Here is a 25678-nt window from a genome sequence, read left to right as displayed (position 1 = left end):
TTGCTGTAGTGAGCCATCTTTTCTAGAGGCTCCTCTGTTATCATGCTGTTAACTGGGTTTAGATCACAAGTTATATGGTGTGATTGGTGTGGCTGGTATGAGTCTTACCCGGGATTCAAAATCCTTCCTTATTGTGTACGCTCGTCCGGGCACAGTATCCTAACTGAGGCTTGGAGGAGGGTCATAGGGGGAGGAGCCAGTGCACACCAGGTAGTTCTAAAGCTTTACTTTTGTGCCCAGTCTCCTGCGGAGCCGCTATTCCCCATGGTCCTTATGGAGTCCCCAGCATCCACTACGGACTACGAGAAATAGAATTATCGGTAAGTAAATTCTTATTTTATTTTATTTTTACGCAATATTTTTATTGAAAAGATGTCGAGTAAGGCAATACAGACCAAAAGGGAGATGATGATACAAGACAAATCCAGAATAACATACAGGATAACCCTGTGGGATATACAAAAACATAGTACATCAACAATATAAGTTTCAACAACAATTTTCTATATATAAGAACAAGTAGAAAAGAGAAAGGGAGAGAGAGGAGAAAGGATGAAAAGGAAATGAGAGAAAAAATACACCAGTAAACCAGGCCAAAGATCCATTGTACTCACCGTACGGGTCCACATGTTTGAGCTCCCATATGGGGCAGTGAGGGAGAGAGAATCTCCCGTATGCTCAAAACCGGTCATGTTGGCCTGGGAGCGTGGTGTCGAGTCCCAATGAACAAGTAGGGGAGTGATCAGAGTGACCCTGGGGGGTCAAAATAACATTCGACAACAAGAAACAATTACAGAATAAAGTTAACATTGTAAACATAAGCTCAATCTAAAAAGCTCAGCAAAGAAGGATATAAAATCTCAAAGATATAAATCAACATATGAAATAGCAATATACAGTAACCCAGCAAACCGTCTGCAGAGGAAAGTCATGGAGGGTTACGTCTGGAAGAGGGTTTAGCCAGGACTGTCGACCAAAGGCGTCGAGGCGCTCTCTGAGGGAGAGGCGAGCTTGGGGGCGCTGGAGACTCGGTGCAGCTTGCGGGGGAGAAGGCGCGTCAGGTGTCGGTGGAGACAGGTTGAGTTTCAAAAGGAGCTGGTGGGCCTCTTTCTTGGAACGTGCCCGCAGCCTCATCCCATCAAGCTGTACTAGCAGGGCAAATGGATAACCCCACCTATAACGAATTTGATTCTCCCTGAGAATTTGGGTATATTCCTTCAGATCAAAACGTCTTTTAAGAGTAATAGGGGATAAGTCCTGAAACACCAACAGCTTATGCGTTTCAAACAGGCACGAGTCATTATTGCGAGTAGCAGCCAGGATCTTGTCTTTGGTTTTGAAGTAATGGCAACGTAAGACCACATCTCTCGGAGGAGACGACGGCGGAGGTTTTTGCCGTAGGGAACGATGAGCTCTATCTAAGAGGAAATACTCCGGTGGAGTATCTGGCAGGAGATGCTGGAAAAAGCTGACAAGGAAATCTTCCAGTTGGGCAGGTTCCATCGATTCTGGAATATACTTGATACGCAGATTGTTACGTTGTGCGCGATTATCTGCGTCTTCCTGTTGGTCCTGGAGGAGATATATGTCTTCCTGCATAACAAAGACAGAGTGTTCCATCTCTTGTTGGAAATTAATGACTTCATCAATTTTCTGTTCGACGTCATTAGTACGCGCACCAAGGTCAGAGATCTCGTCCTTGAGACCAGAGATGGCTTTGTGGATCTCCGAGTGGAAAGCCTGTTTCAATGATTTCATCTCATTGAAAATGGAGGCTAATTAAGTTAGTTTGACATGACCTGTCCCTCACAATACCATGCTGATTCCTATTAATAACCTTGGAGGTATCCAAGTTCCCTAGTATCCTATCCCTTATTATACCTTCCAGTATTTTCCCCACTATAGATGTCAAACTTACCGGTCTGTACTTACTGGAATGAATTTGAATTCCCTTTTTAAATATTGGGACTACCTCTGCTATATTCCAGTCCTTCTGTATCATTCCTGATGTAATTGACTCGCAGAAAATCAAATATAGGGGCCTCAATAGCTCTGAAGTTCCATAAGAACCCTGGGATGGGATCCATCTGGCCAAGGAGATTTATTTTTCTTAATTTTACTTATTCTCTCCCTGACTACTTCCTCGTTTAACCACGTACTTAGCAACGGGTCGTTATCATAACTTATGTTGTGCACTACTCCCGCCAAACGGTTCTCTCTAGTGAATACTGATGAAAAGAATTTATTCAATAAATCTTCTTTTTCCCTATCATCATTAATCAAGACATCCAACTCACCCTTTAATGGTCCAATATTATCCTTTTTTAACCTTTTACCGTTTATATACTTAAAAAACTTTTTGGGGTTTGTTTTAGTCTCCTTGGCGATTTGTTTTTCGTTTTCTATTTTAGCTGCTCTGATTTCTGTTTTGCATTTTTTGTTACATTCCTTGTAGTACTGGCAAGATGCCGCCTCTTTTTATCCATTTGTTCCTTGACCTTCTTATTAAGCAGCATCGGTTTGAATTCACTACTCCTGCTTTTGTTGCCCTTGGGAATTAACAAATGAGTGTACTTATTGAGCAAAGTTGTAAAAACATCCCACATTTCAACCATATTTTTACCATCAACAAAATTTCCCAATTGATGTCCTTCATTGCTTGTGTCAGCATGTTGAAATTAGCTTTTCTAAAGTTAAGTCTTAGTTTGACCCGTAGAGTGTTGTTTTTGAAAACTGATACCGAGTGTGATCATATTATGATCGCTATTTCCTAAGGTCTCTCCTACTTTAGTATTTGATGTTATCTCCACATTATTAGTTAGTACTAGGTCCAGTATAGTCCTAAGTCTAGTTGTTTCCTCAATTACCTGGCACAAGTAATGATCTTTTAGCTGTTGGCAGAGTCCTCATTGTGGGGTTGCCAATGGTGTCAGTACTGCTGGGGTGCCGGTGGTGTTCTCAGTGCAGAGTTGATGGTGTTGGTACTGCTGGCTGTGGCGGCAGTGTGGGGGTGACAGGGTTATACTTACTACAGGGGTGTCGGCAGTGTCCTCCCTGAGGGGTTGCCGGCGGTGTCTGTACTGCTGGGGTGCTGGCAGTGTCGGCAGTGATGGTGATGTCCTCAGCGTGGGGGTGCCAGCAGTGTCCTCGGTGCATTGATTTGCTGGCGAAGTTGGTACTGCTGGCTGTGTAAGGGTGCCAGGGGTTTCCTCACTGCAGGGGTGCCGGCAGTGTCAGCATTGCTGTCACTGTCCTCAGTGCGGGGTTGTTGCTGGTGTGCTGGTGGTGTTGGCAGTGCAGGAGTGTTGTCAGTGTCCTCAGTGCAGGGGTGCTGACAGTGTCAGCAATGCAGGAATACCGGTGGTGTGTCAGCAGTGTGGGGATGCTGGCTGAATCAGCAGTGTGGGGGTGCTGGTTGTGTTGGTATCACGGGAGTGCAGGCAGTATCCTCAGTGCGAGGGTGCAGGCAGTGTGCGGGTGGCGACGTCGGCAGTGCAGGCGACAGTGTCAGCAGTGCAGGCAGTGGTGTCAGAGCGTTGTGGGCCACTATCTTTCACCATTAAAGTTTATGATCACTGAGAGCCATGACAGACAGTTCTCTCAGCCAATCAACAGTCAGCCCCATTGACTTTTGAATTTGGTGCCCGAGCCGAAACTGCAAAATCCAGCAGAATTTTTGCTTTCCGGCTCGGGCCGGGCTTTGTGCAGCCGGGGCAGATCCGAGCCCCATGCTCAACTTCCCCGGATAGCGGAGGTTCGGATTTCATAAAATCAAAACCCCTCATCTCTAATATATAGATAGATAATAGATACTAGATGTTTCATCAGACCTGAGTTCCTCGACTGCTTGCTTTTCTACAGAGTTTAAATTACTATTGTGTTTGTTTGGTTTCAATTTTACATTTCCTAAAATTATCCCTTATTGAGTCATAAAATATATCAATATAGCTGCCTATTGATTCCACTGGATAATATTTAGAGAGATGGGAGACTAAAGGTTTTTGTTTTAGTTCACAAGCCAATTTGGCAATTGGGTTCTTAAAAAAAATGTATTTCAAGTTCTTAACAAATTTAATAAGATCTATAAATAAATCAAATTTTGTCAAAGATTGTGTTGAATGATCTGCAAATTCTAACCAGAAATTATCAGAATTGGGCAGTTGGGTATTTCATGTTGGATTTTGCCAATCATCTTAGAATTGGCAATCGGGGAATTGACCTTGTTAAAGTATGGGCCCCTTACATTATGAGGTCTGGCCTCCATGTCTTGGACTTGTTTTTTCAGCGCACTCCACAGATGCTGATTGATAGCTAGGGAATGTTGAAGCCAAGTCGACACCGGGAACTCTTTGTCATGTTCCTCAAGCCATTCCTGAACCATTTTTGCAAAGTGGCTAGGTGCATTTTCCAATTAAAAGGGAATACTTGTAGTAGAAGATGAGGATATGCACTGAAACTGCAGGAAGGTAGGTTCAGGGGAAACTTAAGGAAAAATGACTTCACACAAAAGGTATTGGACAAGTGGAATAGCTTCCCATCAGAGGTGGTAGAGTCTTAGACAGTAGTGCAGTTTAAACGTGCATGGGATAGAAATAAGGCTATCCTTAAAAGAAATAAAGATCACATAGTGTTAAAAACGATGGGTAGACTAGACGGGCCAAGAGGTTCTTATCTTCCATCAAATTCTGTGTTTCTATGACACAGACCCTCTCTCCTTTGAGGTTACCAGCAGGGCAGCTATCCTGCATCACTCTTAGTCTGCTTTTAGCAGACACACAGCCTTCCAAGGCCTGGATAGGTAGAACCAGGCACAGACAGTACTCTGTGCAGTACCATTTTTCTGGATAAATAGTTTCAGGAACTACGGGTCCAAGGGTGGAGCTATTAAAAAAGTTAAAGACAGATAGCTGATACTGTAGTTAGTTGTGTGTTTTGTTTTGTTTTAGAGACGAAGACACTCAAAATGGACTTTAAAACAAAACTTATCTTACGGAAAATAAATTTTGGCACAGGACAGGTACAGGAACCCAGTTCCTGATTATGTCATATTTAATGAGTGGTTCAGGAACATAGTTCCTGCTGATTCCTACTTAAAATTAGCACTGACTCTGTGGACCAATTGTTTCTTCACTGGCATCTGACAGAGACCAAAATCTCAACCCCAGCCTGACTTTAGCTATCACTGTGTAGTGAATGTCTCTCGCTGTTCTTAGGAGCCCTCTTTTAAAAAGCAGACTTGATCTTCTGAGGACAACAGAAAAAGATTAGAGACCACTTCTGCGCTCAATAGGCGTCTTTTATGCATTTTCCCTGAAAATGCATCTTATTCGCATCACTATGTGAATAAGATGCACAAGCAGATTCTGCAGCATACCTATATTTTATATGTGCGACTGAAGCTGTATCTGCATACAAAATGCTACGTTACAGTGTTCTCCAGGAAATCCAGATGCAGATACAGCCGCAGTTGCACACAGAATATAGGTATGTTGCATATAATTTTAATCAGCAGAATCTGATCGGCTCACTCATGCCAGGTCGCGGTGCATGGCATATTGAGGCTAGATGTATGAGGATACATCTGTAGTCCACACTTTGTGAGAAATGAGGTGCAGACTGGTTGAGGGGAGATCAATACCTTGTTTTCATATCCTACTCCTCTTGTTCATCAGTTGCACTCTTCACCTCCTCCCTGGGCTGTCTGCACTGGTGTATCTATAATGGATGCAGTGTATATCTATAATGGATGCACTGTATCCAGATGGTGCCCACACCGCACACATTTTTTCTATATATCTACCTTTCCAGCGTCCATTGGTTACCGTGTGGGCCCCCTCCTCTACCGTAGACTGCACCGCCACTGCTAGCGCACTGAACACTAGAGACTCTGGCACAGTGCCAGAATCTACAGTGCATGCGCAGGACTGTGGCGGCAATTTTTTCAGCGTCCTGTGCATGCGCTGTAGACTCTGGCACTGTTCCAGAGTCTCAGTGCTCACAGCGCTAGCAGCGTCTCTGCCGGCTACGGGAGAGGAGTGTGCCCACACACGGAGTCTGCACATGGGTCCTCTACTCTCTTGAGACACCTCTGGCTGGCTGCCTCTGGACTCTTCTTTGCTCTTTCACACATCTTTCAATGCTCTAAAATTTGTTAGTTGCACACCTTGCATCTGTGGCTTTGTTGAGAGTTGTAGGCTTATTTGTTAATTGTGTACTGTATTGTACTGTGTTACCATGTACTGTCTCATTGTTTGCCCTCTGTACAGCACTGCAGACCACATGTGATGACCTATAAATAAGTTAAATAATAATAATAATCCCACCCAAAACTCATTCCATGCTCTTCATTGTTGTTATCTGGTGTTTATGAAGCTTGGCTCTACTTTGCTGATGTCTGCTGCACTTGGCCTGCTTGGCTGGTGGCAAAATTTAAAGCATGCAGGAGTCAAGTAAAGTGTTAGGACACAAGGAATAGGCTAATCATGGTACAGTAAGTATATTTTTGGATGGAGATGATTTACCAACCAAAACAGAAAATGTAGTTTTGAATGGCTTTATCTATCCTTTCTCAACATTTCACTTATTTTTATTATTACTTTTTCTTACCCTTGTCTCAAATGGGTTTTAAATATAAACTTTAAAAAAAATCATAATTATTTGTAACAGTTTGAAGAGACTTTTATAAACTTGCGATTGAGAGAAAAAATTTTTTTAATTCAGAGCTAAAAGTTAACATTTTACCCACAGCTTTTGCAAGTTTAACTATATTCTATTATACTGTACATGATTATAATAAGTTATATTAAACATGTTTTATTAAAAATATAAGTTTTATTAAGTTATAGTAAACACATATATCTTTGCTGAAATGTAAAATTTTTCTTTTAATAACTTTGTCATATGCATTTTATTTTGTTTACTTATAGATCGTCAGATGTCATTGGCCATCCCTTCAAGTTTATATTTTATCTAACCTGCTTCTTGCATATGGAGCACAGTTGCATTATCTGTCAAGCACAGGTAAAACAAACATTATCTATTACTTAGTTTTCTTTCCTTGTGTTGTTTAGTTCAGTTAACGCTGAAAAGATTATGTATTGTTGTAAGCCATTTTGGCTTTATCTTCTAAATGTCTGAGTTTCTCTGTTTGCACCTACTCACATGTTCAGTTGGTAAATGAAGCTCAACATATGGAAAGTTTGGGCCACACATTTAAAAAATGGCTTAAAAAAAACATTCATACTGTATATCTGTAATTTTAACACTAAAGTTGTGGTTTCTATATAACACCAGACATTTAGGGCTGATTCTGAGTTGTGTTCTGCTGCCAACTTTTTATTATTTTTTGCTGTAGTCATGTCTACAACTTTATGCTAATGCTAGTTTAAGCACTTCACCGTGAGCAAGCATGCATCTAAATGTGTAATAGCTGGGATGCCCACTTTGTGTGTCTGTAGTCGCAGTAGTCAGAAGCACCTATGGCCCTCACTCCGAGTTGATCGCTCGCTAGCTACTTTTAGCAGCCGTGTAAACGCATTGTCGCCGCCCACAGGGAGTGTATTTTTGCTTTGCAAGTGTGCGAACACCTGTGCAGCCGAGCGGCACAAACACATTTTGTGCAAAACAAGACCAGCCCTGTAGTTACTTATCCTGTGCGATGATTCTTGCGACGGAGGTCCCAAAATTGACGTCAGAGAGCCGCCCTGCACATGCCTACATTTCCCTACCACTCCCATAAAACAGTCAGTTGACACCCATAAACGCCTTCTTCCTGTCAATCTCCTTGCGTTCGGCTGTACGAATGGATTCTTTGCTAGAAGCATTGCACAGCAACGATGCTCTTTGTACCCATATACGCATGCGTAGGGGATCATTAACTCAGAATGATCCCCTATGTTAGGTACAGAATCTTTGTAAGTCAAAGCTATTCAAATATGTTTGATGTTAGTGTGTGTTTTAATGGCCTCAGCTTGTGACTCAATAGCAGCTTACAATTAGAGGGGATTCTGATCATTCATTATAGGAAAACTGGTGTTGAAGAAGCCAGAATAAAATGCTGAAATTGGAGATAAAAATGTGACTAGTGTACCCAATTTTAGGTAGGTTCACATTTGCATCCAGAGATATGTAGTCTCACTTCAGTTCTCAGGCTTCTTCTTTACTGAGTCACTAGTATGTTTCCACAGCCAATTCATCTCAAATGGGGTAATTTACTAAGGTGGGAGGTTTTTTTTTAGAACTGGTGATGTTGCCAATAGCAATCAATCAGATTCTATCTATTATCTTCTAGAAGCAAGTAGATAAATGTTAAGTGAAATCTGATTGGCTGCTATGGGCAACAACAACAGTTCCAAAAAACTCCCACCTTTAAAATTTACCCCAATGTTCTTGTTTATTCATCTTCAGTATGATGTTTGTTTATTTATTTACAGTTTCTTATATAATGCAGCATATTCCATCGCACTTTACAATTGGAAACGACAATGATAAGACAAACTTGGTAATAGCAGACATAGTGATAGGAAGGCCCTGCTCCACTGGCGTTTCTATAATGGGTGCAGTGTGTGCGGTGCACACGGGCCCCTGAGTCCAGAGGGGGCCCCCACCACACACACTGCACCCATTTTTAAAATACTCACCCCTCCGAAGTCCAGCGCCAGCATCTGCAGCGCTGTTAGAACACAGTGAAAATGGCTCAGCGGCAATTTTCACGGAGTTCTGCGCATGTGCAGTAGAGAAACCTCAGGGAAAATGGCCGCCGCACCATTTTCCCAGAGATCTGCGCATGCGCATTAGAGTCTGAGCCCTCTAGTGCTCAGACTCTACAGTGCTCCGGGCAGAGAGGAGGGGGCCCGAACGGAGGAGGCTGAACACGGGCTTCCTCCTCTTTTAAAACACCCCTGCTCTGCTCACAAGCTTGCAGTCTGATGTTCCTACTGCATGAGCACAGCCATCTTGAATGAGATCAGCTGACACTATTGCAGCCAGTCATAGAGACCTTACTACTCGCATGACTTCAGTGTCCAATCCAGGTATAAACTCAGAGCCGGCCCTAACCAATGTGATGCCCTAGGCAAGATTTTGGCTGGTGCCCCCTACACTAGTTCCACCTCTGACACTGCACCATCACCCCTTGCCCATAACAGTCCTCATTTTGGTGCTCCCACCCCCTATATTTTAAATAGAAACAGTGCGCACATTCGGTGTGCAGCCCAAAAAGGGGCATGTTCTTGCTGGGAAGGGGCATCGGCACACAATAGTACCCTCAATTCAAAATATGCCACACAGTAGTGCAACTTTATTCACATTATATCATGCGATAGTGTCCCTTATTCACATTACAATATATAGTATAGTACCACTTAACCTTATATATGTTACTCCTCACAGTAGTGCCCCTTATTCACATTACATCACACTGAATTGCTCCTTATTCACATTACACCATACCACATCATATTGCTCTTTATTCACATTAGACCACACAGAAGTGCGCTTTCTAGATGTTAAGCCACACAGTAGAGCACCTTATACTCATAATGACACACATAATGCCCCTTACACATATGCCGAACACTATTGCACAGCTAACCCACCCACACACAGCACTCACACAGCCGCTAATACTGTGACCTCTGCCTCTGCTTGGATACAGATGTGTCCTCATACATCTTGCCTCAATACGCCATGCAGCAGGAGATGCCTTGCATGAGTCAGCTGGCAGCCCTGCAAATGTTGGGTACCTTTTTTGCCGTAAATGCGTGTTAATTGCATTGCTATGTGACTAATACGGACAAGCAGATTAAAATGATATGCACCATGCATATATATTATGTGTGTGACTGTGGCTGTATCTGCATATGAAATGCTACGTTACAGTGAATTCCAGTAATACACTGTAACGTAGCATTTCATATGCAGATATAGCCACAGTCGCACACAGAATATAGGCATGCTCAATATGATTTTAATAAGCAGAAGCCCCTTGTGCCCCTAGGCATTCCAAAAGCCCTAGGTATTTGCCTAGTTTGCCTATGCCTAGGGCAGGCTCTGTATAGACTGTCTTATATAAACCATTTCCAAGCATCTGTGCTTTACCAGATCAACTTGTAATCTTGGAATACCATTGTTCCTGGTTCCTGCATAGCATCTCTGACTACTGACTCCTGTTTCAGGCTGTGCATTCTATTGTACACCACCCTGCCTTAATTCTCTATCTCTGCAGTGTGTCCCATCATCAGTTACTCACTACTGCCTATCTTCTGTACACTCCACTGTGTACATAAAGTGCAAATACTTCTGTGGCTTCCAGCATTCTGCATTTCTTATTGTGCTCAGGGCTTCCAGCTACTGTAGCTCAGGTACACATGATAAACAGATCCTAATGCACCTCATTACCAGCCTGCAATACAGTGTACCTGCAATACTAATTACACCAGTATGCTTTTCTGCTTTAGCCTACATACCTACCTGCAGACTTATTCTGCACATACCTACCTGCGGCCTTACCTGTACTTATGTACACAGTCTCCACGAATATATTCCCGCATTCACTTCATCATAATCTGCTAATCATGTTGAAGTCTTAATCAGCCTGTGTATTCATGTTTACAGCTCATACTACAAGTCTACTTAGTACCATCTTGTAAGTACTGTACATATTTCTGTCTACAGCAGAGATTTTCAACCTTTTACAACTCGCGGCACACTGAACAAGATTTAACTATTGCCAAAGTACACTCAAATATAATGGTGATGCATGGTGCAGTTGCGTGTCCTAGGATGTCATGTCGCAGCTTCTCCATAGGTAACGCCTGAGCCACATCTGAGAAAGCCAGAAGAGCCCAACACTGCCCGGGCCCAAAATTTTAACTGGCTCTGCAACCACTAAACCCATCAGTATTATTCGTTCCAGGGCCTCAGTAGCGGCAAAATACTGATGGGTGGCACACCTGGAGACTGCTCATGGCACACTAGTGTACCACGGCACAGTGGTTGAAAAACACTGGTCTACAGGCTTCCAGCAATTCATTCCAAATCTCACCTGCAGAGGGCTCAAATCCTTAGTGTGTATCCTACATAGTACTATTTCATAAGAAAAGTCATGCTTCTTTGTCTAGTTGAGACAGTACAGGCAACAATATATAATCTATTTAAAAAAAAAAAAAAAATATATATATATATATATAAGCAATGGTTGAACTGCACACTATACATTGAATATCCAGGTGCTGTAGTCCTTAAATGATAATATATCCAGCATTTCTTCAGCCCATTCACATGTTGCCAAAAAAAAGAAGACCAGCACGCTACTTTTGAGAAATGAAAAACTTAATTGATGAAACATATCCAAACAAGATGTCCATGCATTTCATAGCTTAATGGTTATCATGGGTTACTTATCGGATTGTAAGCTGTATCGTATTGCAGCTGTTTCGGTGGTGTCCCACCGTTTTCAAGAGCATCATACCAAATGCTGCCTCTGTAGGATTTTTAAATAGTGGGGCAACCTCTCATTAGCTCTCAGATCTCTCTCACCTGCCCGCATCAATTCCCGCCATCCCGGCCGCTGAGAACTGCACCAACCAGCTTGCATGGTGGTGAACCGCATGCGATCGCGCGGTGGAACGCACTTCCTGGTTTAGCGTGCAGTGCTTGTGTATAACAACATCCTGTGTTTGAAACGCTAAACCGTCTGCTGACACGCGTTTCCGGGCATGTCACCATACCACGTGATGCGGTAGCTTCCGTTTGCGATCGTACACAGTAGTAAAGGCTCTGGTTGTCAGCTGGATCAGATAGGTCGTTTAACCATTTGTTCCACAGCCAGCTAACCTTCTATTAACATGAACCGTTATTAAATATAAAATGTCAAAAAGCATAATAAATGTAAATCACACTGCCACATATTAAATATTGATTAATAAAAGGAACATATATGTCTCTGAAACAAGACATGCTGTTGGCCATCGCATATAACAACGGATTGCTGACAGGGAACTGTGACAAACAGGCAACATCAATCATCCAAAGCCTGACAGGCGCCCAACTATTAATTGTAAAATATATCTCTCTAGAGGAGCATTCCATGACGTGTATAATTGGACACAGACATTATCATATACAACTCAAAGTAGTACACTGAAAAAAGTGAATATAAAGCAGGTTTTCACTGAAAGCACCACCAATAAAAAAAAACAAATATATATCAAAACATATGAGCAAAAATCATGAAGACATAAAAAAGATATTATATCATCCATCATAGCAGATGTTCATGCATAAACAATGAAAGAATAATAGATAATTAACTGACCAACGAGCAGTCCTCTATGCTATCTATCTTGCAAAAATACATTAAGATACAATCCTTCATTAAGACCATTAGGAGAAACACAAATTTGTAGATGAATTCACATTCTTTTTGAAGTAACAGCTTATGTCGATCACCACCCCTCTTCAAAGGTTTAATTTGATGTAAAGGCATAAATTTAAAGTCCTTTATTGAGTGTTGAGTGGCCCGCCTCAAAAAAAATGTTTGGCTACCGCTGGTGTGCTGGGTTCAATCTTATAAAGGGCCTTCTTAATTGATGATCTATGCATTGCCATACGTTCTTTTAGCATCCGAATTGTTTTGCCAACATAAATCAATTGACATGGACAAACAACCAAGTATACGACAAATTTGCTGTCACATGTCATATACTGTCTCAGTTTATGAGTCAGTCCTGTCCTTGAATCCACAAAAGTATCACCAGTTATGAGATGCTGACAATTCGCACATCCATTGCATCGAAAGGACCCTTGTTTTAAAGATAACCAGGTATGTTTGTTAGCTGTCGGGCTTACATCCGTATAAGTCAGTTGATCTTTAAAGTTACTGCTTCTTTTATATGCAAATAACGGAATGTTTTGACAGTAGGCACCCATGACCGGATCTGATTGTAAAATGTGCCAATGACATATGATCGATGTACGCAACTGCCCAGAAGAGATAAAAAAGGTGGTGGGAAAAATCATCCGAACAATTTCTTTGGTCTTATTGACATCTTGTAGAAGAGTCTATCTAACAATAAACATCTTGCAATGGCTTCTTCAACCTCATGCCTCAAATAACCTCTTTGAATGAAGTCCTCTCCCATTTTATGTAATGTCGTCATCAACATTGTCACGGTCCGGCGGGAGACTGTGCAGGGGAGCCGGCTCTTACCTGTCCGGTCCCTTTGGAGAGGTCCAGCTGGTGGATGTGCGGGCTGCTGGCGCTGGGCAGGGTGTGCTGGGAGGACAGGCAGGGGCACTGGTTGGCAGCTCAGCAGACTGGCAGCATGTCCCTCCGGCAGGGGTTAGCAGTGCTGCTGTGGAGCCAGGGGTTCTGTGAACGGGCTGGGCTGTGTTCCCGGTGGCCATCTTGGATGTGGGCAAAAAGCCTGTCTTGCCCACACTTAACCAATTTATCACTTTCCTGTGGCTAATTAGCTCTGAGCAGCTGCTATAATACAGGAAGGCCTGGAGGAGAGAATTTGCCAGTGCAGTGGCTTTCTACAAGGAACTTACGCTTACGAGTACCTTCAATGAAGTTTGCCCCCCGCTTTATAGGTCCTTTTCCAGTTGTGGGAATAATGAATCCAGTGGTTTATAAACTCAAACTACCCTCTTACCTCAAAATTCCTTCTTCTTTCCATGTTTCCTTGCTAAAACCTTTAGTTTTGAACCGATTTTGGAGACTGTTACCACGACCACCCAAAGTACTCACCCAGAGTGGAATAGAGTTTAAGGTTAAAAAGGTACTTGACTCCCGAATTCATTATGGTCTATTACAGTACCTATTGGCCTGGAGGAGGTAATTTGCCAGTGCAGTGTCTTTCACAGTATCTGTGAAGCTAGTTCTCTGTGCTCATGCAGCGTCTCCAGTGTCAGGTTCTTGTTACAGCAAATTACCCAAGCCTCCTGATATAGCCTTATGCAGACTGCCGACTCTGTTCCCGTGTCCTACCCAGCTACCTGTTCTGGACGCCGCAGTAACCAGCCTTCGGAATTTCTCCTTTAAAGTACTGGGTCACGGTTCCGTTATCCTCAGCCACCCGCTAACCTACAGTAGTATCTCTATTCAACTGTCTTTGGCGAACTCTGTTAAACTACTCCAAGTAATAAATGCGCAAGACCTTCATCTGTCCCGCTCGTTTGTTATTCAGAGAACCAAATGCACCAGAATCATCTTCCCCAAATCAGGATCCACAAGAATCCTCAGACGTGACAGTTTGCACTGGCCACATGGATCCAGGAACATGACAGGATTCTGGCTCGGATCTCCTACACAGCATAGCGAGGCGTCTGGAGGGATTGGAAAATTCACAGCGACATTTGGCGCAGTGCCTCCAAGAGATATCCACTCGGTAGGATTCCATCCAAGCCTCTCTAGCGAATACTACTCCTGCCCGTCGACCGGAGTCACAAGTTTCTCAGCCCGTCCTGGTGTCATTGGGGTCATCACCGTCCTCTCTCTGTTTGCCAACCCCCAACAAGTTTGACGGGAACTCTAAACTCTGTCGTGGATTCCTTAATCAGTGTGATGTGCACTTTACATTACAGTCAGCCAATTCCCAATGCAAAAGGCGAAGGTGGCGTACATAGTCTCCTTACTCTCAGGGGCAGCCCTGGAATGGGTCTCACCGCTCTTGGAAAGAGATGATGCTCTGCTGAGTGACTATCCAAAATTCCTAGCCACTTTTAGGAAGATCTTTGATGAACCGGGATGCTCGACATCAGCATCCATTGAGATTATGCGTCTACGCCAAGGGAATAGGCCAGTCGGCCAGTATATCATTCAGTTTCAAATCTACGCATCTGAACTACAATGGAATGAGGAAGCCTTGGTTGCAGCGTTTTGGAGTGGCCTTTCTAACCATTTGAAGGATGATCTAGCGACTCGAGATTTACCACCAAAACTGGATGATCTAATTTCATTATGTAACAAAGTAGATCTATGATTCCGGGAGAGGCAGGCCGAAAAAAGCAAGGGCGATTGCTATCGTTTCCGCCCTGTACCTCTGGCACCTCCTCCGCTAGCAGTAGATTCTCCTGACGAACCCATGCAGCTGAACCGGGCCCGACTTACTCCTGAGGAGCGCCAGAAACGGCGGCGAGAAAATTTGTGTCTTTACTGTGGGGCACCGGAACACATGGTGGCATCATGCCCACAGCATCCGGGAAACTCCCACTCCTAACTGGGCTAGGAGACACCAGGTTAGGAGTCTTGTCTCGGTCTCCAAAATCCTCTGAACCTACTCTACCAGTCACTATTGAACTCTCGCAAGCTACTAAGTCCATTCTCTCTCTTTTAGATACAGGAGCAGCAGAGAATTTCATCACAGCCCATCTGGTTCAGCAGCTTCAGATCCCTGTGCGAGATTTGTCCCGTTCCATTTTGTTATCTGCGGTTGATGGAAGCCGTGTTCCTGGTGGAGTAATTTCTCAATGGACTCTTCCTATTTCAGTTTGTATCGGTGCTCTTCATAAAGAGCAATTGGAACTTTTATTTATACCCAAGGCATCACATGAAATTGTGCTGGGTTACCCTTGGTTTAGTAGGCAAACCCACATATCGATTGGCACTCCATGCAAATCTTATCCTGGGGGAAGACTTGTTTGACCTCTTGTTTGCTGTGTATCAAACCACTCAATAAAACCCTTGTCACATCACCCCCGCAGAGTCCGTCTCAGTATGCCTCCTTCTCCGACGTCTTCAGTAAACAGGGAGCAGATATCTTGCCACCCCATAGGAAATGGGACTGTCCTATAGACCTCGAACCAGGAAAAGATCTACCCAGAGGTCGGACCTACCCTTTATCAATTCCAGAAACTAAGGCTATGTCCGAGTATATCCAAGAAAACTTGGCCAAGGGGTTCATTTGGTCATCTACCTCACCAGCCGGAGCTGGGTTCTTCTTTGTCCAGAAAAAAGATGGGTGGTTAAGACCTTGTATAGATTACTGATTACTGGGACCTGAATAACATCACAGTAAAAATCGTTACCCACTACCCCTCATTTCCAAATTATTTGATCGAGTCAAGGGAGCGACCATCTTCTACAAACTAGACCTAAGAGGAGCCTACAATCTGATCAGGATACGAGCAGGCGACGAATGGAAAACCGCGTTCAATACCAGGGATGGTCATTTTAAATATCTTGTCATGCCATTTGGTCTGAGTAACGCCCCTGCCGTATTCCAAAATTTTGTCAACTAAATTTTCCGAGACCTTCTATATCAATCTGTTGTGGTCTATCTGGACGACATCTTAATCATTTCCCCAGACCTTGGCACACATCGACGACGCGTCCTAGAGGTTCTACGCAGACTGCGGGAGAACCATCTGTATTGCAAGCTAGAGAAATGCATCTTCGAGCAGGTTTCAGTTCCCTTTCTAGGGTATATAATTTCAGGCTCCGGATTACAGATGGATCCAAAGAAAGTACAAACCATATTGAATTGGTCAAGACCTTCCTCTCTTAAAGCGGTGCAGCATTTTCTAGGGTTCTCTAACTACTATCGGAAATTTATTAGAGGATTCTCCGCCTTGGTAGCCCCCATCACCGCTCTTACTCGAAAAGGAGCAGACCCGTCGCATTGGTCCCCAGAAGCAGAGTCCACTTTCCATCTGCTTAAACAAGCATTCATATCAGCACCAGTATTAAGGCAACCAGATATAAATAAACCCTTTTTCCTCAAAGTGGACGCCTCCTCAGAAGCGGTAGGAGCGGTACTCTCTCAAAGGTACGAAGATCATAAGTTCCATCCTTGTGGTTACTTCTCGAAAAAGTTTCTCCACGCCGAGAAGAACTACACTATCGGGAAGCAGGAGTTGTTGGCAGTCAAGCTAGCCCTAGAGGAATGGCGATACCTTCTGGAAGGAGCTAACTTCCCTATTACCATTTATACAGATCATCGGAACTTAGCCATCCTGAAAGATCTACAATGTCTGAGTCCGCGTCTTGCTCGTTGAGCCATGTTCTTCTCCCGCTTTTCGTTCATCCTGACTTATCAGCCCGGTTCACAGAATCTAAAAGCAGATGATCTGTCACGGTCCACTACTTCCACTGAATCTGAAGAACCTCCTCAAACACACCCCGTCCTAGATGCAAAAGGTTTTGCCTCCACTCGTTTACAACCTCCTGCAGGGAAAACTTTTTCACTCCCCAACTATGGAAGAAACTCATATCTTGGGCTCACATTTCCCGATTTTCAGGTCATCCAGGTGTTCACAAGACAATGGAATTTCGCCAAAGATCCTATTGGTGGCCCACGCTGAAAGCAGATGTGACAGCCTTCATTTCCTCCTGGTGTTAAGTGCGCCCAACACAAGGTCTCTCGGCAACCTCCAGCTGGGAAGTTACTGCCTCTTTCTGTACCCTTTCAACCGTGGTCCCATTTATCAATGGACTTCATAACAGATTTACCATCTTCTAGAGGCTACACTATTACCATTGAAAAAATTACCTACAGCGTCTGAATTGTCCCATCATTTAATTTCCGAGATTTTCAGGCTTCACGGAATTGCAGTATTCCACAGCCTATCATCCACAGTCCAACGATTCCACGGAACGGGTTAATCAAGATTTGGAGACCTTTCTACGCATTCACCTTTCCTCTTCTCAGGATGATTGGGTAGAACATTTACCTTGGGCTGAGTTCGCCCACAACAATACTTACCATTCTTCTACTGGGCTTACGCCCTTCCTCATTGTTTACGGAGCCCATCCTAAAGTTCCAGCATTTCAAAGTCTACCGGCACTCGACTTACCAGCAGTGGAAACTTCCCTTAAGCGTTTTTTGAACATTTGGAATCGGGTTCATACCAATCTTCAAAAGGCTTCTCATCGTTACAAGAAATGGGCTGATAGAAAACGAAGAACAATTCCTAGTCTCAAGGTAGGAGACCAAGTTTGGCTTTCTACAAGGAACTTACGCTTATGAGTACCTTCAATGAAGTTTGCCCCCCGCTTTATAGGTCCTTTTCCAGTTGTGGGAATAATGAATCCAGTGGTTTATAAACTCAAACTACCCTCTTACCTCAAAATTCCTTCTTCTTTCCATGTTTCCTTGCTAAAACCTTTAGTTTTGAACCGATTTTGGAGACTGTTACCACGACCACCCAAAGTACTCACCCAGAGTGGACTAGAGTTTGAGGTTAAAAAGGTACTTGACTCCCGAATTCATTATGGTCTATTACAGTACCTATTGGCCTGGAGGAGGTAATTTGCCAGTGCAGTGTCTTTCACAGTATCTGTGAAGCTAGTTCTCTGTGCTCACGCAGCGTCTCCAGTGTCAGGTTCTTGTTACAGCAAATTACCCAAGCCTCCTGATATAGCCTTATGCAGACTGCCGACTCTGTTCCCGTGTCCTACCCAGCTACCTGTTCTGGACGCCGCAGTAACCAGCCTTCGGAATTCCTCCTTTAAAGTACTGGGTCACGGTTTCGTTATCCTCAGCCACCCGCTAACCTACAGTAGTATCTCTATTCAACTGTCTTTGGCGAACTCTGTTAAACTACTCCAAGTAATAAATGCGCAAGACCTTCATCCGTCCCGCTCGTTTGTTATTCAGAGATCCAAGTGCACCAGAATCATCTTCCCCAAATTCGGATACACAAGAATCCTCAGACGTGACATAGTTTTATCCGATGTAATACGAACTACACGCAACAATTGGGAGTATGGTAGTCCCTTTTTCAGAGGCCTGCGGTGGAAGCTGTCCGCTAGTAATACTGTATTCTTGTCAGTCTTTTTCTTAAAGATAGATGTCTGAAACATTTTATTCTTAATATGTACTGTTACATCCAAAAAATCAATGCTCTGAGGACTGCTCATATAAATTAATCTGATAGTACCTGCAAGCTCATTCAAATAATGCATGAAGTAATTTAATCTATTGGCTCCCCCTGTCCACACCAGAAAAATTTCATCTATGAAACGTGTATAAAATGCTATGTACTGTGAATATTCTCTATTGTTAAGAATGTTCATGGTCTCATAATTTTGCATAGATTGGCATACGCGGGGGCCATGTTAGACCCCATCGCGGTGCCTTGGCGTTGTAAATAAAATACATTCTCAAACATAAATTAATTTTTATGCAGAATTATGTTCACCAGCAGAAGAAAAAAATAAATGGGTGGACCAGTATATAGGGGATTGTTAGTGATGGCTTTCTCAATGGCATCCAAACCCTCTGCATGTCCGATATTGGTGTATAAACTCGTGATGTCACAGGTAACCAATAGACAATCTGCGGGGGGGTTGCCAAATTGGCGTAATTTGTTTAAGAAATCAGTGGTGTCTTTCAAAATAGTGGAGATATTGCAAACTATTGTCTGCAGAAAATAGTCAACATATTGGGAGAGGCTTTGACATAATGATCCCCTCGAGGAGATAATTGGTCTCCCTGGAGGTTTATAAAGGGATTTATGTATTTCGGGAGTATATAGAGTAATGGAATGATTGGATGTTTTTGTCCTAAAAACTTGGCAGTTGTTTAATCTATCCATCCATTTCCTACCCCTAATGAAATTATGGAATCAATCTTCTTGTAACCAATCGTGGGGTCATAGCTCAAACGTTGATAACACGTAGTGTCACTCAATTGTCTATATACTTCAGCTAAATATTCTGTTCTATCCAGGACCACTACACCACCCCCTTTATCTGCTGCCCGTATGATGATTTCTTTATTATTCCACCAGCTCCTTATGGGTATTTACTGGTTGATTTAAAAAACAACACGCTTGATGAGTACCATTTACAAAGTGGTTTATTTCCACCAGAAACACCAGTAGCATATGTCCTTTAAAAGTGTGCTTCTAAAAAGCTGTAATTCTGCAACTTTTAGTCATTTGTCTTAGCGCCACTAACAGTGAGAATTTCGATACGTTTATGTCGTAATTGGATGCTTTTAAAAGCATTAATAAAGGCGACACCGACTCAAAGAAATGCTATTTTATCTACCGCTTCAAACGATTTGGTGACATCCATTTGTGAGATTGCACTCAACACGCTAAAAGGTAAAATACCATTGTCACAACGACAGTTGAATTACCTTAAAAAGAAGTGCAACCTTATAAAATCGCTTTGTAATAAGAAATGCACCATTGGTAAAAAGAAGCGGTTGGTGAAACAGTCCGTGGATTTATTGACTGGTTGCTTGGTTTTGCTCTACCGCTAATAACGGGGCTCCTGACTAATCGTTGATGGAATACGCTGAGAAAATGTATGTGGTACCACAGCAGCAGATATAACGTTTACGCGACAAACCTGGTAATGGTCAATCAGATGGTTCTGACTCTGTTTATCACGAAGTTGTGGATGGCGTTAATGCCCGGTATAGGAAGAACTCTTTTGAGTAAAATGGCTGGGTCTAAACATATCACAAACTGGAACGCTAAAGGCGAGTTTCTGTATAAAGGTAACGTTGTACAGGGCTCCAATATGTTGGATTTAATAAGACACATCATGCAAAGCCACAGCGTGTTGAGTCGTAAAATGCCGAATGGGTGGACTATTGTGAATTTCTGCTCTCAACATTTATTAAATTTGTGTATTTTTTATGAGCTACTTATCTCACTTGTGACCTATTAGCGCTACATGCTCTACTGTATACCTATTCTATTTGGGGTCTGACCAACCTCTTTTTGTTTAGCTGCTGTGGTGAATCTCCACATCCAGCGCCAGAGGTTAATTACCCTAGGGTAGTTTCTCTCTTTTGTCCAGATACACATATGCCCCTCAGTAGTGCCAGATACATGTCCCCACAGTGCCAGATACATATTTGCCCCCAGTGCCAGATACACATGTCCTCAGAGTGCCAGATATGCCCCAGTGCCAGATACACGTCCCCATTGTGTCAGATATGCCCCCAATGCCAGATACACATGTCCTCAGTGTTCCAGATATGCCACCAGTGCCAGATACACATGCCTCCCAGTGCCAGATATGCCCTTAGTGCCAGATATACATGCCCCCAGTACCAGATACACATGCCCCCAGAATGCCAGATATGCCCCCAGTGCCAGATACACATGCCCCCACAGTGCCAGATATACATGCCCCCACAGTGCCAGATATGCCCCCAGTGCCAAATACACATGTCCCCACAGTGCCAGATATGCCCCCAGTGCCAGATACACATGTCCCCACAGTGCCAGATATGCCCCCAGTGCCAGATACACATGTCCCCACAGTGCCAGATCTGCCCCCAGTGCCAGATACAAATGCCCCACAGTGCCATATATGCCCCCAGTCCCAGATACACATGCCCCCACAGTGCCAGATACACATGTCTCCTGAGTGCGATACATGCCCCAGTGCCAGATACACATGCCCGCACAGTGCCAGATATACCCCCAGTGCCAGATACACATGCCCCCACAGTGCCAGGTATGCCCCTAGTGCCAGATACACATTCCCCACAGTGCCAGATATGCCCCCAGTGCAAGATACACATGCCCCACAGTGCCAGACAGATACACATGCCCCCACAGTGCCAAATATGCCCCCAGTGCCAGATATGCCCCACAGTGCCAGATACAAATGCCCTACAGTGCCAGATATGCCCACAGTCCCAGATACACATGTCCCCACAGTGCCAGGTATGCCCCCAGGGCCAGATACACATTATCCACACAGTGCCAGATATGCCCCTAGTGCCAGATACACATTCCCCACAGTGCCAGATATGCCCCCAGTGCCAGATACACATGCCCCACAGTGCCAGACAGATACACATGCCCCCACAGTGCCAGGTATGCCCCCAGGGCCAGATACACATGATCCACACAGTGCCAGATATGCCCCTAGTGCCAGATACACATTCCCCACAGTGCCAGATATGCCCCCAGTGCCAGATACACATGCCCCACAGTGCCAGACAGATACACATGCCCCCACAGTGCCAGATATGCCCCACAGTGCCAGATACAAATGCCCTACAGTGCCAGATATGCCCATAGTCCCAGATACACATGTCCCCACACAGTGCCCCCCCCCCCCCCAAAGTGCTGCTCACTGCACTGCTGCTGATGCTGCCAATGGTTCTCTTGGGCGGGGAGGGTGCTGCTGCTCCTGTATGTTAGGGCGGGGAGGATAGCGCAGTGTGCACCTCTCCTTCCCCTCAGTCTCCGGGGTGGTGCTCCAATTAGGCGCCGGTCCGCGAGCCAATCAACTCTCGCAGTCCGGCAGCCAATCAGGAGCCTCAGCTGCCGGCCCGCAAGCTCTTATCGGCTCACGGGCCGGCACCACTAACATGGGTGCTTGTGGGAGGAGGGCCGACGGACGGACGCTGTGGCTGCAGTGCAGGGACTTGGCTATAGGCAGGGCAGGTTCCAATATGGCGGTGCGAGCTAGCGGCACCCATTAAGTGTGGCGGCCTGTTCGGCCGCTCTATTGGAACGTTCCTGGTCCAGACCTGCCCATGGTGGTCTTATCAATACAAACTTTGTTTGTACTGATCCTGGGAAGACAGAGGTAGTACTGCTGGTGTCTACATTTCCGTCGTGAATTACATTACGTAAGATGGATCAGAACATATTTTGTTTTTAATAAACTGTGGGATACAAACTTTATTTTATGTACTAAATCAATAAAAGTTATGTTTTAATTCCCTCATTTATCATTACTTTTCGTTTCCTTCAATAAGAGTGCACCCACACAAGAGTCTTCTTCTCTCTTCTTTTGTCCGGGCGTAATATGGTGTCAGGAGCATTACTGTTGGGACTTAATATGGTGTCAGGGGAATTATTGTGGGGGCTTATTACAGTACAAGGGGCCCTATTTTTTGGAGCATAATATAGTGTTGCTAAGAGTATGTGCATAGGAATTTATTTATTTATTTTGGGGAGGGGGGTTGTCCACAATTTCTCATGGCTGCTCTGAGAACAGTGTTGCACATCACGTCTTTATTATACACAGCATATGTCCATGATATTTCCTGCACTGATGAATGGGTCCATAATGTAAAGGACGCAGAAACTATTATTTCTGTTTTACAGACTTGTTTGTGTTGATGAATAGACACCCCTGTCACTTGTAAAGTATAAGTGGAAAAATATTCTAACAAAAATATCTGTAAAGTTCTCTGCATTTTTTTCACATTTTATTAGGTCACCTCTATGGCTAAGACCCCTATTCTTTTTGTCAAATAAGGTACCGTATATCCTCGAGTATAAGCCGAGTTTTTCAGCACATTTTTTTGTGCTGAAAAAGACCCCCTCGGCTTATACTCGAGTGATGCTCCCGGAGTCCTGTGCAGCAGCAGAGTGCAGGGAGCAGCCATGAGGGAAGGAGGAGGAGGGAGAGGGACTAGGGAGCCGCAGCAGCGCACTGTAATTGGTTGTTATGAGCCACGGCTGTGGCTCATTCATGTTTTGCATGTCAGTTAGGTATTTTATGTTTATAAGTTGTTTCGCAGGCCAGGATTTCCCGTTGCTCTGTTTAAGAGTACTCTTGGTTGCTGCCGCTGGTGAGTCTGTGTAATTGCAGCTTGTTCCCATGTGTTCAGCCTCACCTGGCTGCTAATTGCATCTTGTCAGTTTGGAGTCATGCAACAGGGCAGCTGCATGAGATTATTAATTAGGCCTCTCTGTTATATGCTGGCTCAGTGCTATTCACAGACGCTGGTGATATTTTTTGGTTTCCAGTCTGCTTGAGTTCTGAGCTTGTTCCTGCCAATTCCTGAGCTCCTGTGTAGCAGTGTCTGTCGAACTGCTTCCTGTGTCGATTCCTGTGTCTGATCCTGTGTCCTGCGTGAAGTGTTCCTGTACAGAAGTCCAGTGGCTTTGCCTATGCCTGGTCGAGTTTCTGGCTTCTTGGTGTCCACCGGTCTGTCGTTTGGGATTCTGCCTGTCCTCCAGTTCTGAGAGTCTGTGTCGGCAGCATTGAGGGTTCCTGTCCGTTTGCCAGTATTCGTACCGGTTCCGTGAGTAGCGGCTCTGCCGCGTCCGTCGGCCTAGGCCGCTGTATTCTGTTATTATTTTTGTCACTGGTGTTTTGCAGAGGGTTCTGCTTATGCTGTCACCGCCGGTACACAAAAGTATTGTGTCGGCGTGTGGTCAGCATTTCCTTTGTTGTTCTTTTCCTTTGGCGGCAAGCCGCACATACATTTAGTTTTAGGCTAGTTAGTAGCCCCTGGCTTTGGTTGTTTCAGTAAGAGGGCCCCTTGTTATCACCCTGTCTCGGTACACTCTTTGTCTCTCATTAAGACCTGAGGGGGCATCGAAGTTGGGCAGACGTAATCCGCCCTTCAAACGCGGCTGCCATGGGCTCAAGCAACCATAGTCTCGCAAGAGTGTACTGACAGCACGGGCGAGACAACGGAGATAGAGCGCCAGGGGCTATTCCCTTTCCATTCCCCTTTCCCAGCATTACGTCCTGGTGCTCTGGACTCACTTCATAACATCTCCCTTGTTCTGAGCACCAGGAACCTAACATTGGTACATCAACCAGTGACGCTGCTGCAGCCATCCCTCTCCCTCTCCATGCTCGCTGAAGCACCGCCGCGCCGCCCGCCTCTTCAGCCGCTGCAGAGTTCTGTCCCAAGGCCGGTCACCGCTGCCCGCACCGCCTGCTGCTGCCTGCACTCCCGTGCCCCGTCATTGATGGTGAGTAGAGACAGGCTGCGGGGGGGGGGGGGGGGGGTGAGTGCGTGTGAGCGTGGGTGAGTGCGGGTGTGTCGGGGGGGGGTAGTTGGGGGCTGGGCATATCTGGCACTATGAGGGCATACAGTATCTGGCACTGTGGGGGCATATGTAGCACTGTGGGGGCATATCTGGCACTATGAGGACATATCTGGCACTGTGGGGGCATATGTAGCACTGTGGGGGCATATGTAGTACTGTGGGGGCATATCTGGCACTATGAGGGCATATCTGGCACTGTGGGGGCATATGTAGCACTGTGGGGGCATATCTGGCACTATGAGGGCATATGTGTCACTGTGGGGGATTACCTGGCAGTATGAGGGTATATGTTGCACTGTGGGGACATATCTGGCACTATGAGGGCATATCTGGATATGAGGGCATATCTGGCACTGTGGGAGCATATCTGGCACCGTGGGGGAATATGTGTATCTGGCAATGTGGGGCATATCTGGCACTATGAGGGCAAATATCTGGCACCATGGGGGCATATCTAGCACTGTGGATGCATATCTGGCACTGGGGGTCATATCTGGCAGTATGAGGGCTTATACTCGAGTCAATAAGTTTTTCCAGTTTTTGGGGGGGAAATTAGGTGCCTCGGCTTATATCCGGGTCGACTTATATTCGAGTATATACGGTAGTCTGTCTATGAAGTGTCTTCTGTCTGATTCTTAGACATATGTGCCCCATGTTCATTGTGTAGTCTAACAAGTGATTTATTATACAGTGGAGATACTTACGGTGCCCTAACTTATGTATTGATATATAGGTTGTACAATCATGCTTAAAGTTATAACCTTTTGGAAACTCACCTGCCATTTTCTCTAACTTAAGCATCCTCTGGTAATTGTCCCAGGGCCATAACTAGGTGTGTGCTGAATGTGCTCAGTCCACAGTGCATAGGCACTGTGTGTGGAGAACTGGTACATCACATCCCCCACCCCCACCACCGGCATCCACCGTGTCCCGCCAGCACCCATGATCATCTGTC

At 44.7% G+C, this 25678-nt stretch overlaps 1 protein-coding gene across 3 annotated transcripts in view; it reads left to right on the top strand.

Annotated features, from left to right (window-relative positions):
- Positions 1-25678, top strand: part of PGAP1 (post-GPI attachment to proteins inositol deacylase 1) — a 1346394-nt gene that overhangs the window by 1048167 nt on the left and 272549 nt on the right. For all 3 annotated transcript variants that reach the window (XM_063934105.1, XM_063934104.1, XM_063934106.1), the window contains one exon: positions 6927-7020. In XM_063934105.1, coding sequence (XP_063790175.1) covers positions 6927-7020 — 94 coding nt within the window. The remainder of the gene's footprint in view (positions 1-6926; positions 7021-25678) is intronic.

Source organism: Pseudophryne corroboree, chromosome 7 (genome assembly GCF_028390025.1).
Source record: "Pseudophryne corroboree isolate aPseCor3 chromosome 7, aPseCor3.hap2, whole genome shotgun sequence".
Classification (NCBI taxonomy): domain Eukaryota; kingdom Metazoa; phylum Chordata; class Amphibia; order Anura; family Myobatrachidae; genus Pseudophryne; species Pseudophryne corroboree.
The sequence above is the reverse complement of the archived record's forward strand: the minus strand, read 5'-3'. Positions and strand labels throughout refer to the sequence as shown.